Source organism: Mauremys reevesii, linkage group 19 (assembly GCF_016161935.1).
Source record: "Mauremys reevesii isolate NIE-2019 linkage group 19, ASM1616193v1, whole genome shotgun sequence".
Lineage (NCBI taxonomy): Eukaryota > Metazoa > Chordata > Testudines > Geoemydidae > Mauremys > Mauremys reevesii.
The window spans coordinates 16,934,236-16,948,044 of NC_052641.1; the positions used below are offsets into that span (position 1 = coordinate 16,934,236).

A 13,809-nucleotide genomic window follows, 5' to 3' on the forward strand; every position below is an offset into this window, starting at 1 on the left:
CTTCAAACATACACAATTTCTCTTTGGGAACTTCAGGTATGGTATCTGAAGCTGACATCTGGAATAAAGTCACAATGGTAAATGCTTTCTTTCTGGAAAGGATAGCCCACTGTACCATTGTGATGTTCAGCTATCATTGGTTGCTTGTAGAAGATGAACAGCAGCATTCTGATCACAGTCCTACCCTCTAGACTAGCAAGCAATGCTATGTAGAAGATGAGTCAAATATCCAGACTACTTGCACGTATCTCTGGGTATGTAGATATGCTTGGATACCATAAGTAGTAGGACTGGCACAGAATTAACACTGAAAACTACATGTGCAGTTAAATTACTGGATTATACATAGCTATGACAACATCAAAGCTATTTAGCAAAGAGGAAAAAATTGCTCATGCTATTTATAAAAATGGATTATAGAAATATAAAGGACTCCTTCAGAAGGGCAGGACATTTATCTGTTTTATACCATACCCAATACTATTAAACACTTGGGCCTCTGAAAGTGCTTTAATGCTAATCTTGTTTCTGCACAGCTCAGGTTTAGTCAGTATAGGTTAGCAGCACAGATCCTTCACCCTGAGGGCGCAGCTTGCAGAGAGCTCAACGCAAAGTAGTGCAAAACAATACATTTTTATTTGTTCACAGTTAAACACAAGCAACTGCCTTGACATTTTAGAACATTCTAATAAGGACAGCAAAACCTCCTTTTGGTTTAAAGTTCTCTTTAGCTTAGATTGTACCATTTTTCCTTGTATTTCATATTTATGGCATTTAATGTGGATTGTTTAACATGCTTACAAAGAGCGAGGCAGGGAACAGATTAACTTTTGACAAAGACAGTGTTTTTAGATTTAACTAAAAGCAGTCAGTTAAAAATATATCTGTCTCCACTTCACTGATGGGATCCCTTTAAACAAAATGCAAGTTACTACATACAGTAGATCCATAATTTTAGAGATTTACAAAAACAATGGCAAAATTTGTTCCTCCATAATCTTCGTGGTCCATAGATAAACTTTCTAAAGTGGTTTCTGATTCCATCCCAGGGCTTGGCTACACTGGCGCTTTACAGCGCTGCAACTTTCTCACTCAGGGGTGTGAAAAAACACCCCCCTGAGCGCAGCAAGTTACAGCGCTGCAAAGCGCCAGTGTGAGCGTGGCTCCCAGCGCTGTAAGCTAATCCCCATGGGGAGGTGGAGTACGTGCAGCGCTGGGAGAGCTCTCTCCCAGCGCCGGCCCTGCGACCACACTCACACTTCAAAGCGCTGCCGTGGGAGCGCTCTCACGGCAGTGCTGTGCAGCTCTAAGTGTAGCCATACCCCCAGTGCCAACATCCTTTTAAAAGAGAAAAGGCCACCTACTGATGAGCTCTGATTAGCTCCAGCGCATTTTTGCTACTAACAACAACAACAAAAGTCCCTCCACTAAAAGAAGTGAGTCACCATGTGGCAGGATAGTCTGTTGGGAATTGCCAAACTGAAGGGATGGTCTATCTGATTCCCGTAACAGAACGGTATCCAATAGCTGAGCTAGCCCTGTTAGGAGAAATGTGCAAACTTCACTTCTGGGTGAGTGGGATATGAAGCCTTTGAGTCTTCACTCATTTGCTATTGCAACTACCACCAAATCTTAGAAAACCTATAGACGTGTCAACAAAACCAGTCAATGTCACTTGTAAGTGATACTATTTCCTATTCTGTGCAGGTTCAAACTTTGAAAAAACCACCAAAGTTCACCTTTACTTTCAGAGTCAGGACTGGCTGACAGGCAGAAATGTATACAGACCATAGGTGTTACGGGAGAGGTGGAATGGAAGGGAAGATATTGTCTGGTTGGGCAATGGGGGGTGGAGGTGGGGGAAGGAAATCACAGCAGCTCAGTTTGTCAGGTTAGCAGAATGCCAGCCTGCTTTGATCAGTTCTATCCCTACTTAGATTAGGTCAAGCTAGAAAAACAGAGTACAAGTGTAGTTACCTTTCGGAAGATTCTTACCACCACCCCTGTAGACTGTTTAAGGAAAAAAAAAAAGACAACATCTGTAAAAGTAGGAACAAAATGAAAACTGGGGCAGCATGGCTCTGAAGCTTGAAAAGGTCATATTACAGACTAAGTGATCCTGGACCCAGACATATCAGAGTCTTGCATAAATGAACTTCTCTCTCTTTCCTAATAATGGATCTCTGTTCTGACAGGAAGGAAACCAGAGTTTGATGACTGACATAAACCCTTATCCCAAAGTCCTTCAGCATGCAAGGCTCCCCATTGACTTCAATGGGAATAATAAAGATGGGAAGGCTGCAGAATTGGGTCCAGTATATTATTTTGAGCTACATACACTGGCCCAACAGCAAGCTCAGTTGCTTGGGAGAGTGGAGGGGAAGGAGAGAGAGAGAGAGAAAGAGAAAAAGAGAGAAAGAGAAAACTAGGTAGCCACAAATTGGACTGCCATGACCTCTGTATCCAAGAGAGCAATAGCATTGGAGGGAGGACCTCCTTTGGGAGTTTATCCAATGATTCTTGATTCAAGCCTGGAATTGTATAAACTATTCCTGTGAAGAAGAATTTTGAGATTCTTCAACCCCGAATGAGACTGTCTTGGTCAGCCTGGACAAAGATCACAATGAAAAGAGTCCAGGCAGCACCACTGTCTCCCAGCTTAGAGAAACATTTGCAGAATCTTCTTCAAAATGCTCACTTGGAAGTTTTGGTGAACCTGCCACTTTACACAAAATCTCTACATACTGTCCTTGTTTGGATCTCCCTGCACTCAGTATTCAGTTCTCACCACCTCCACTCATGCAACAATTTAAGGTCAGACAAGTACCAATTTTTCAAACAATGAACATTCCCCTTACCCACCCAAGAAAAAAAAAATCAGAAGCAAGAGTGTTTTAACGAGACTTCAGCAAATAGTTTGCAGTTCCTCGGGGAAGGACAACATTTGTTCACATATAATTTTCCAGGAAATGTTAAGGACAAAAGAAACAATGATTATGAATTGGAGTGAATGCAACATCAGTTTGCAGATGTGTGTTGTTCTTTAACCATTCAGTCACTTGACCATAGTCCAATCTAACAAAGACCAGAGTTGGGAGGAAACAAACAGGCAAAATAAAGACCTTCAGATGAATGCATTAGAAACTCTGGTTTTGCTTCTTTCCAGAAGAACATAACCAAAGTCATCTGCAAGGGGAACACAATTAACTGTTCTAAATTGGAAGCTTGCTAAGATATTTCAGCTAAGTAAAGCACTAAGCATTCATAGGTAGATTCACAAAGGTTAATTTGGCCTCATATTGCACTCAAGTTCATAGGATGCAACCACTCACGGGGGGGGGGGGGGAGGGAAAAAATACTTATAAATGCTAACAGCTGCCCCTTCAAATTAGTACACGCTGCTAATGACGGGATTTGAGAGAGGAGAAGCAAAAGAAAGTTAGGTTGGGCATTACCATTCCAGACTCTAAATCCATTTTGCATTCATTCAGCAGTCATCTTATGTAAAAAGACGTCACTCCTGTTTCCACTGCACGAGCTAGCTGCTCAGACCAATGAAACATAAAAGCTTTTAGTTAAACTTGCATTTGCGCCTCCTGTTCTATGCCAAGAATATGAAAATAACACTGATTGACTATCTTCCTTTTTAACTGTGGTCATGATGAGTTTCATTGTAGTCCATGATATGAAGCTGTCCAACACTGCTTTCCTGGTTCATGGGTGAGGGGCTGGGGTTGTCGGGACTAGAAGGAGCCTTTGCCTCCACCATGCTTGGATCTTTACATAGTTCACTCTTTAGAGTGTCAGAAAGACTGTTGATGGTCATACTCTCATCACACTGGCTCTCGCTCTTGTTGCGGAATAATTCACGCACCTTCATTTCAAGAAAGCTCTTGGAACTGGGGAGTGAGCCTACAGTTAGTGGGACACTAGTGGAAGGCTCCAGCAACATGGATGCTTCCCAGCGACTGCTGAACTGACCCATCCTCTGGTTCTGGGATTTTTCTGGGGTGGATAGCTCACTGCTGCTGCCGCCTTTACTGCTACTACTACCCCGGGTGCTTGGAGGTTTGGTCTCTCCATTTCTAGCAATTGCTTCTTCACTGTATCCTGCCACAGAGTCTGCAAAACCTTCACTACTACAATCCATCCTGTTTTGGAATGAGACAGAGAAAGAAAGTCAAACTGATGGTAGCAATAGTATACCATGAAGAAATTAACTTGCTGGAGAAGAAGGCAGTTTACTTTGATTAGTTTCAATCTCTACCATTACAGATGTGCTAAAACATACCGTCACCAGTTTCTCCTTTCAATCATTCCCACAAGGCATAAACCATTGAACATACTATAGCCAGAAAGATAACCAACATCACAGATTTAGTGGTGGATGTAGGTCCAAGACTGGCAGAGATCCAAAGGGTAGGATGTACCTGCATCCTCACTGCTTTAGGAAAGTTCCCACCTGGAGTTGTAGATCTATCCTTTGCCTGCCGCAGGCGTGAACAATATCTGCTCTTACTGTCAATTGTTTTTTGTAGCCATTCTGAAACTACTACAGGGCTAGGAGCAGGAAGCACTTCATGAGTGGGAGGATTTATTTAAATCCTATATATGTGGGTGCTAATCAGCAGAACAGATAAATTCCTAAGAGGATAAAGGTAACTTGAGTATAATCAAGGTTAGTATTTCCTTCCCCAGTGGAGAATCCCTTTTTAAACTCTGATAGAAGTCTCAAGACTTCAATGAAAGCAATAAATAGAGAGCTTTTCCTTGACTTCCAGATAGTCAACTTCAATTCAAATGTACTACGTTTGCATAAAAGGGATGCCTCTGACATATCCTACTCAAGCCATTCATGCCCAACAAGTTTTGGTTGGTGATGATGGTAAATCCAGGTAAGTTGTGAGAAACAATGTCTCATAACGGACAATGTTTCAGACCAGAAAAGATGGTCAATTCCTGAGACTTTTGTAGTCATAATGAAGGTTCAGCAACTTTCATGATAAATGCAGCAGTTTGAATTAGATCTCAACATCCAATTTTGGATATTAGCAATCCTAAAGGTCCTTATTTAACGCAACAGGAACAAAGTGCCAATGGAGTAAACTATTTCCCTGGAAAACATCCCATTTAAATAGACTGTATTGTCTACATTGCCTACACTAGTTCCTACCAGTCAACTAATTGTTACAAAGGGTAGAGCTGCCCAATCAGATAAGCTAAACTAGATTCATTATGCAGCAATTAAAATAGTTAAGACAATTCTGTTTTGTTGTAGATTAAAATGATAGGTCCTGGATGTGAGCTACTGGAGCTCAAATTCTTTTTTACTAGAATGGTTTTCATCTGTAGCTAGTTTGCATAGTATTTTAGTTACTAAAGAGCTCCTTTACAGTTTATTCTCAACTCTGTTACTGACTCACTGGGTGACTTGGACAAGCCACTCATCTCAGTTTCACTACTTGCAAGAATGAGAAAAGCTGATGCTTCACAAAGGTGAGTAAAGTACTTGGATACTTAAGGATGGCAGACACTGAATGCTAAACATTACTAAGGGAGGTTTACCTCAAGCAGCTTGCAAGTAGCTCATCAAGTTTTGTAATATTGTCCTTACCTTTCTTCTGCTGCTTCAGCTGCTTCTGTTTTTTCATCATCAAGTTTTTTCAATAGGCTATCCTTCTCCCATCGGCCATACAGATCTAAAATCTCCAGCTCAAATGCTTGTGTAATTCTTTTCTGGGCTTTGTATCTGCTCTCTACCGCTTGCAGCTGGCCTCTGAACATACAAAGAGCACATTACTATTAAATTTCTCAAAGTATAACCCATCTGCCAATACATTTTTTGAACTTTAATTATAACATAATACATTTTATTGCACCAACTTCTATCGGTGAAAGAGACAAGCTTTCTTCTGAGCTTACACATACTTCTTCAGGTCCTGAAGAAGAGCTCCATGTAAACTTGTCTCTTGCACCAATAGAAGTTGGTCCAATAAAAGATATTACCTCACCCACCTTGTTTCTCTAATATCCTGGGACCTACACAGCTACAACACGGCAAATAACTTTATCTATAATGTTAGTTAGTATTAGTTACTGAAGTGAAATCCCAACCTTGCTTGGATTTTGACATCCTCCAGATATTTCTTTTGCTCCAGTAACAGGTGATCTTTCTTAGAAAGCTGAGACTCCAGTTCAACTATCCGCTTCTGGGAGGCATCAAGCCTCTGGCTTTGCTGTTGAACACAGAATTTTGCTTTCTCCAGTTCTTTCCGAAAGGCAGCCTGCATCATTTCCACTTCCTGAAAAAGAGGGGTAACTCTGTGTTACTGAGAAATACACCATTTAGTGTCACACAAGTAAAAGGCTAAACTTTTGTCAGATACATTAAAACATCTACTACACTGGACTCATCCCATGCCCCTTTGCTTTGAAGAGTCTAAATCTGTTTTCTCAGGATTTCACTGGGGAAGAAAGGGTTACAGTTTTAAAGAGAGCTTTAATAGGGACCAGATTCCTATATGTTTGTAGTATTTATACGTGTGCATACAGTTACAGATAGCACAATTTCTATGTAAGATGAAACAAAGCAAGTGTCCAAAAAAAGAGATGCAGAACTGGAGAACTTGTGAATGTATCAGGGATACTAAATTACCATGAATATAGCTCCACGTGACCGGCATTTATTAGCACATCAGTGTTCCTTACTTAAGCCCTTTCCAATAGGGGTAAGGCTTGTCAGTCTTGTATCAGATTAGAATGGATAATTTTCAATCTCTTTGAAATGTGGCCCTCAAAGTGCTAAAAAAGGCACCTTTTTTTGGCTTGAAAGTTCACTTTTAATGGTTGCTGTCTCTCATGTAAAAGCAGGTACACTGTCCTGTAAGTGTCACCCTACTGGTACAAAAATGTTTCCCTGAGCAGGGGTAATAAAATCATGTGGTCCTTAGACGTTTTACAAAAAAAGAAGCATGAGATGTATATGTGGTTGCAAGAGATAAGCACTTTTAGTGACAATTGTTGGAGTGACATGGCAGTACTTCTGCATGCTGCGAGACCTACTGTATTAACACTAAGCGCCTTCCCATGCAATATCTCAAGCAGCAGATTCTCTTGTTACCTTCACATAGAAAATTATGTGTGATATGGATTTCTGCTCCAGGGTGACACAAATGTAAGTTTCCAAGGTTACTGAACTTATTAAGGGTTGGCAATTTTCCAGGAAAAGCTAGTTTATGCCAGGACGCTGGTAAATACTAGGTTAAACCCAGTTTAAACTGAGAAAAATAACTGCATCACCATCCAGTAAGTTCAGCAAGCATAGAACAAATCTTTTCAACCGTTGGATACACCCATTCAAAACTGAGGAATAAGCTCGGTCTATCCACTAAATCAAAGTTGGTCTTTTTCTGCATGGCCAAATGGACTGGTAGTTTGCAACTCTGCATGCTTCTGATTGCTCAATGCTTCAAGCCTACAACTCTGCATTACTGTCATTTTCATATAATATTTTTGACTTTTATTTATATAATATTGAAAACAGAAATGAGTCATGACATGAATAACTTCCTTGAGAAAATACCAAACCAAAATGCACAGTCATTCCAATGTTCAGTATAATAATTACATATATTAGTATTATGCCCACTGCACTTTGTTAAGGGTAGTTAGCATGAGCAACTCCATTTTGTAAGTTTCCCTATTTTGTATCCATCATTAACTAAAAACGAGCACATCACATACACAGCTCCCAAGGGCAGCATTAAAGAAAGATAAAGTCAGGAACAGGAAAGAGGATAGGAACACAGCTGTAGTAACATAATTAAGGAAAAATTCTAGCATGCAAGGTAACAGCTGGACTGCGCACTAGCCAGCACGCGGACAGTGATTAACTGTAATAGGCGAAAGATAAGAAAATGGCTTGTTTATTGGTTAAGGCTTCCGATTCACGAGGGTAGCATGCACTCCTAAAAGGTATAACACTTCTATGTAATCCGTAGCATGGGTCTCTCGCTGACTAGCAGGGGGACACCATGTTTGAACGTTGTTTGAACCTTGTGCAATAAAACTTTGTTATTTGGACACTCTGTAAATCTTTGGTTTTTGTGCCTCAGCCTAGACACGAACGGTGCGTGGCCTACAGGTATAATTCGCAACAACTTTTACTTTTTATTTATGCAACTCTACATTAATCTATGTATCTACTGCATTATGTAACAACAATCTGAATGTATAACTAAACTTAAGTGTAATGTGGTGTGCGTTAATTAAACAATTTTTAAAATAGAAAGTGCCTTAACCTGTGACAAACTAGTTTTTCCCGGGGCAGTAAAAACCATCATTTGACCTAGTTAAAACTATGCCATCCAAGAAGCTATTTGAAGACAGACTGGATAGCCTGGCATGACTAACACAAAAGCTCTCATTGAAAGATAAATCATAGTAGTATATTCCTTCATTTGCTTTGAAATTGGATGCAAACATTTATGTCTGTTTGCTGATTTATAAAAAGAGTTTCCTTCTTCACTGAAAAGCCACTACTGAACTTGATGATGATCCTAAGGCAAATCTTTCAAGAAAGGCCTTGCCTGTGACCCACATACTGTACCTTTGTCGTGTCTGCATGCTTGTGCTGCAGCTGTTCCAAGTACAACTCATTGACCTCCCCAAGAACCAGAAGTTGCCTATTCAAGAACTCCATCTGCTGCTGGACTGACTCGCTGTTGGAAAGCTTTAAAAAAAATAAAAATAAAATAGAGTCCACCGTGAACAGTTTAATCTTCACACCTGACCTACACTACATCTGGGGGTTATTTTTTACTAAAAAGAAAAAGAAAAAAAATCAAACCATGATGCCTAGGGAAAGTAGCAGGCAATTATGACAATCAAGTGAATGGATGTTACTCAAAGTTGCCGCAGGTAAATTATTGCATCCCATGAGACAAATGCAGCATTGAGTTAGCTTAACCCCTCAGTTTGCTTCAAATAAGGTAACTGCTTCTCCATTTGTATGTGAAGTCCCTTTAGCTTCTGACAGGGGCTCTTTAACATACCGTAAAATACAAGCACATTATGAATTACTCCTGGGGGAATTCTGTGCCACTGCACATGTGTAGAATTTATGCCCCCCTGCAGATTTCTTTACTTCCCCGCAGTAAAATGCCTTTCTGACGGGGAAGCATAGGGAAGCCACAAGAGTGGTCATGAGACCCTCCCCAGCAGTATGTTTTGGGTGTCCAGGGCGGCCAGCCGGCCAGCCGAGACGTAAATCACTGTGGGGCATGGGGCAGGACTGGGGAAGACCTGGCCAGTGGCTTCTACCCTGCACCAGGCTCAGCTGCTACTCCCGGCTGGGCTGGGGAGGATGGAACTTCCTTTTCCCCTGCATGGCATCTCGGGTCGGATCAGACCCACCCCAAGACTTCTTCCCCAGTTCCAGAAAGCTCTGCAAACTCCTCCCTCTCACCCACCACTTCCTACAACCATCGCTCCTCAGCTGCAGGGGAAGGAATCCCTGTACAGGGAGCTGCTCCCGCTTCTGCCCAACCCCTGTGCATCCAGACCCCCCTCACACCCAGACCCTCCTGCCGAGCCTCACCTGCTCAAACTCAGAAGCTGCCTGCTGAGCCCCACTCCCCCTGAACCTGGACCACCCTGACAAGCCACCCACACCCAGATCCCCACCCAGCCAATGCCCAAGCAGCTGCACCTGGATCCCCACCCCACTGATCCAACTCCCCCAGCATCTGGACCCCCCAGAGTCCCCCACACCCAGACCCCCCTCTGAGCCCCAACCACCTTCACCTGGACCACCCTGCAGAGTCCCATTACTGTTGCATCCAGAACCACCTCCCAACAAGCCTCTGTGCATCCAGATCTCCCCTCCACCCAGATCTCCCACTGAGCCACCCGCACCCAGACTGCCCCACGCAGAACCTTCTCAACCCACACCAGGCTCTCCCCACATTAAGCCCCTCCACACTTGGATCCTGCCTTCCTGAGCCAGCCTGCCCACACCTGGTGCACCTGGCATGGAGGGGCAGGGCCCTGGGGTGTTTCTGGGACAGGTCCAGTCCTTGCGCTGTGTCAGGGCTGGGGGTTGGGTGCAACTTCACCACTGAGTCCGTAACCCGGGGGAGAGAAAGGGGGGAAGCTGCACAGTGATCTCCCACCTCTTTGCAGCCAGTGGCCTGTGCTCCCCAATGCCAAGCTGGAACCTCCACACATTTATTTGACAAATAAAATTAGCAGAATTTTAAAATACTGTGTTCGGAGTTTTTATATTTCTGGCACAGAATTTTTAATTTTTTTTTGGCACAGATGCCCTCAGGAGTAATACTGCTCAATCTGTGAAATTCCAAATGTGGGCCAGAGACCCAAATGAGGAGCAAGATTTCAGAAGTACCAGAACCAAGCAAATTTAATTTCTTCAGCATAAAATTCTTCATGCTCTGTGTTCTCACTCAGTTAAAATCAATACCATGGAACTGAGTGTGGTATTATGAGAAGCAGCTTATTCAAAGTGATAAAGGCCTTATGAGGAACCAAGAGAAATTTGAAAATGGGTACTAGCAAAAAAGGACACAACAAAAGGGCCACAAAGGGAATCATACCTTCTGAGAAACTTGGCTGAGAAGCAACTCTGTGTGACACACCTTGTTGTTGGCTTTCTTTAATTCTAACCTCAAATCTGCAATCATATTCCTACAGTCCTTCAGCTTGGTCTGTTCAAATAGAAAGCAAGAGGCTTAAGGTTCTGAAACTGTATTACAAACCTAGCAAAATACACATTTGGCAGGATGGTCAGCATTCCTCCCACACAGCATAATCAGCGGTTACAGACTAAACACTAAAAATGATCATTATCTACGGACTAGTTAAAGGCACGCAATTTGCCATTTCAAAGCAAAACAGAACAAAGCCACAAAGAATGGAATCAACTTAGATGAATTTTTAACTGCATGTTGTCTTATTTGGATTGAAGCGAGAGGTTTAATATACTTAAGAGCCATTTCATACCAGATCATGGGGGGGGGGGTATTTTTAAAGCTATGTTATCTGTTCACTATAGCTTTTCCATGCTATGTTTCATACCTGCAATTCCTGGCTCTGGTTGTAGAATTCTTCCCTGTCATGTTGCAGCTGTCGGATCTGGCTGTGAAGCTGAGCCACTATATTATCATGCTCTTCCTGAAACTGGTGGTACCTGGCCTGCTCTTTCTGCAGACTAAGCTTCAAGGACTGGATATCTTTCTCCTGTAGTTTCAGCTGATCTTTCTGTCCAGAACCATATACCAAAAGTCAGATGACCAAATTTTCTACTTCAACTAGTACATCAGAGACCACTGCCCCAGCTCAACCACCAAATAAAGGATCAAAAACAAAACCCACTAATAGCACAGTCTTCAAACTTGGCTATGTTACAGCACTTTAGTATGTTCCTCATATAAAAAGGGTTTTTTCTTTTTTTAAAGAAATGGTTAAAGGTGCCAGGCTGAACATACTGGAAATTGAAGTTACATCCACAAAATATGGTCAGCAGTTATGTATGTTCCTCCACATCACCCCATGCTCCAGTGGTGACCTAAAGGGACAGCCTCAGGGAAGAGAGGGTAGTTCCATTTCCAATAATTACTTAGTTCTTAGCCTCTTTGCTGAGACTGCTACAAAGATCCCAATTTACATGACAGCTTTTATAATATGGACATAACTTCAATCTTGTTTGAATTCTTATTTCACATGGACTACACACCGCTAAGTTTCCATCACTAATTAGGGCCAGATTCAGAGTCTCAGAGAGAGAACACACTTGAAATACTTAGTTTTCTGCCAGCATTCCTCCTCCTCAAATGGAAAGCATGTACCTCTTCAGGAAACTTAACAAGGTTACTGGCCTAATGTTAAGACTGCCCAAATGTTAAGCAAGCAGAACACTGACTGTTAAATCACAACATCTTTCTAAGCAAAGTTTGGCAGTTATTTAAGCCAGTTGGCTTCATGTATGTGTTCAGTTCAATGCCCTTTACAGTAAATTTCCAGTTTCAGCTAATCACAATGTATCAAAATTATCCACAATCCATTCCACAAAAATTGGAGTGTTCGAAGGTTACTTTAAAAACAACAAAACTTCAATAATAAATACTTTAAAAGATTTTAAAGTTCTATGATACTATAGTAGATGTTGTCTGGGGCAGGTATTCATAAGATTGAATAGTGATGTATTGGTAGCACTTCTTGGCATGCACAGCACTCTAATCCTTGCTCACCATGGCAGCATTATGTTCCTCCAGTGCTGTTGCTTTGATCACTTTCCGCAGGAGTCGCCGGTTCCGAAGGGCATGTTGTTGCCTTTTGAAGCGCTCATACAATAACTGGTTGTGTAGCAAAAGCAGCTGGTTACGCAGGGTGTGAATCTCATCTGAAGGGGGAGAACCTAGACAGGAGTTAAATGACAGAGCAAAGGTTACTGCTAAATATACTGGATTCTATTACACACATTCAAATTTACATCCTCATTCAGGCCCATTCTACTTTTGCAGGGTTATTTTTTAACTGCAAAACTGAATGGAAAAAATTAGGAATTTAAATAAAGGTATCAATAGTTAGTACAAAACTTTACATGTTCAAAGCTTTATACAGTCTTGAATCCTCATCATACCCACAGTTCAAAGGTACCAATTTATTATCTACATTTTACAGATGGGAGTAGTTTTCTAGAATGCTTACATGGCTTAGCCCTGGGTCTATATTGGGGGGGGAAGATATCGATCTAAGTTATGCAAGTTCAGCTACGTGAATAACGTAGCTGAAGTCGACGTACTTAGATCAACTTACTGTGGTGTCTTCATCGCAGTGAGTTGACTGCTGCCACTCCCCCGTCGACTCTGCCTGCACCTCTCGTGGCGGTGGAGTACAGAAGTTGACAGGAGAACGCTTGGGGGTCCATTTATTGCGTCTAGACTAGACGCGATAAATCAACCCCCGCTGGATTGAGCTCTGCCCGCCGATCCGGCGGGTAGTGTAGACATACCCTTAGATACTTTAGAAAGTGTGACTGAGATTATGTCAATACTACAAAGTGAAAAAAAAACTCACGGCACCAGGTCTCAGAGCCTGGGTCAACTGACTTGGACTTGCAGGGCTCAGGCTGCCGGACTAAAAATAGCAGTGTAGACCCACTCAGGGTGAAGCCTAGGCTCTAACACCCTCCCCTCTTGCCAGATTTCAGAGCCCAGGCTCTAGCCTGAGGGGGAATGTCTATACTGTTATTTTTAACCCTGCAACCCAAGCCAACTGTCCTGGGTTCTGAGACTGGGCTCCACGTTTTTTTCTTTGCAGTGTAGACCTAGCCTAAGCTACCTAAGTGCCACTGACTTCCAGTGCTACCTAAGACACTTTTGGAAGTTTTACCCGCAGAATTTGAAAGAACTGATTTCCATTAAGTTACACAGCAAATCAGTGACAGAACCAGAATTAAAATTAGAGTTTAGGACCTTCCAATTTCTAAGGCTGTGGCTCATTCCTCCAACCTACACAGCCTTCATAATTATAAAAAAAAAAATGCAACAACTCATTTGAAGCCTGAAACTGAAGTCTGTTTCCCTGCCAACATTTTCTCCTACATTACATGTTTTTGTCACGAGCAACCTGCTCATGAGTGGCTTACATGATTATTTTTTGGGAAAGAGTAATGAGAAATTGTAGGACATGGCTTTTACTGCATCAGCTAAAAGTGTTAAGATTGAGATTAGCCTCAAGCCATTTAAAAATGTCAGTTTTAAATATTTCAGGAGAGGATGTCTTCCAAAA

General features: G+C 42.0%; 1 protein-coding gene across 5 annotated transcripts in view; it reads right to left on the reverse strand.

The window, feature by feature from the left end:
* Positions 1-614: 614 nt before the first annotated feature.
* TSC1 (TSC complex subunit 1) overlaps positions 615-13,809 on the reverse strand; it is a 54,848-nt gene continuing 41,653 nt past the window's right edge. For all 5 annotated transcript variants that reach the window (XM_039506553.1, XM_039506551.1, XM_039506550.1 and 2 more), the window contains 7 exons: positions 12,267-12,433; positions 11,095-11,277; positions 10,614-10,724; positions 8,609-8,731; positions 6,115-6,302; positions 5,615-5,776; positions 615-4,151 (listed from right to left, as the gene is read on the reverse strand). In XM_039506553.1, coding sequence (XP_039362487.1) covers positions 3,647-4,151; positions 5,615-5,776; positions 6,115-6,302; positions 8,609-8,731; positions 10,614-10,724; positions 11,095-11,277; positions 12,267-12,433 — 1,439 coding nt within the window. In that variant the 3' untranslated portion in view covers positions 615-3,646. The remainder of the gene's footprint in view (positions 4,152-5,614; positions 5,777-6,114; positions 6,303-8,608; positions 8,732-10,613; positions 10,725-11,094; positions 11,278-12,266; positions 12,434-13,809) is intronic.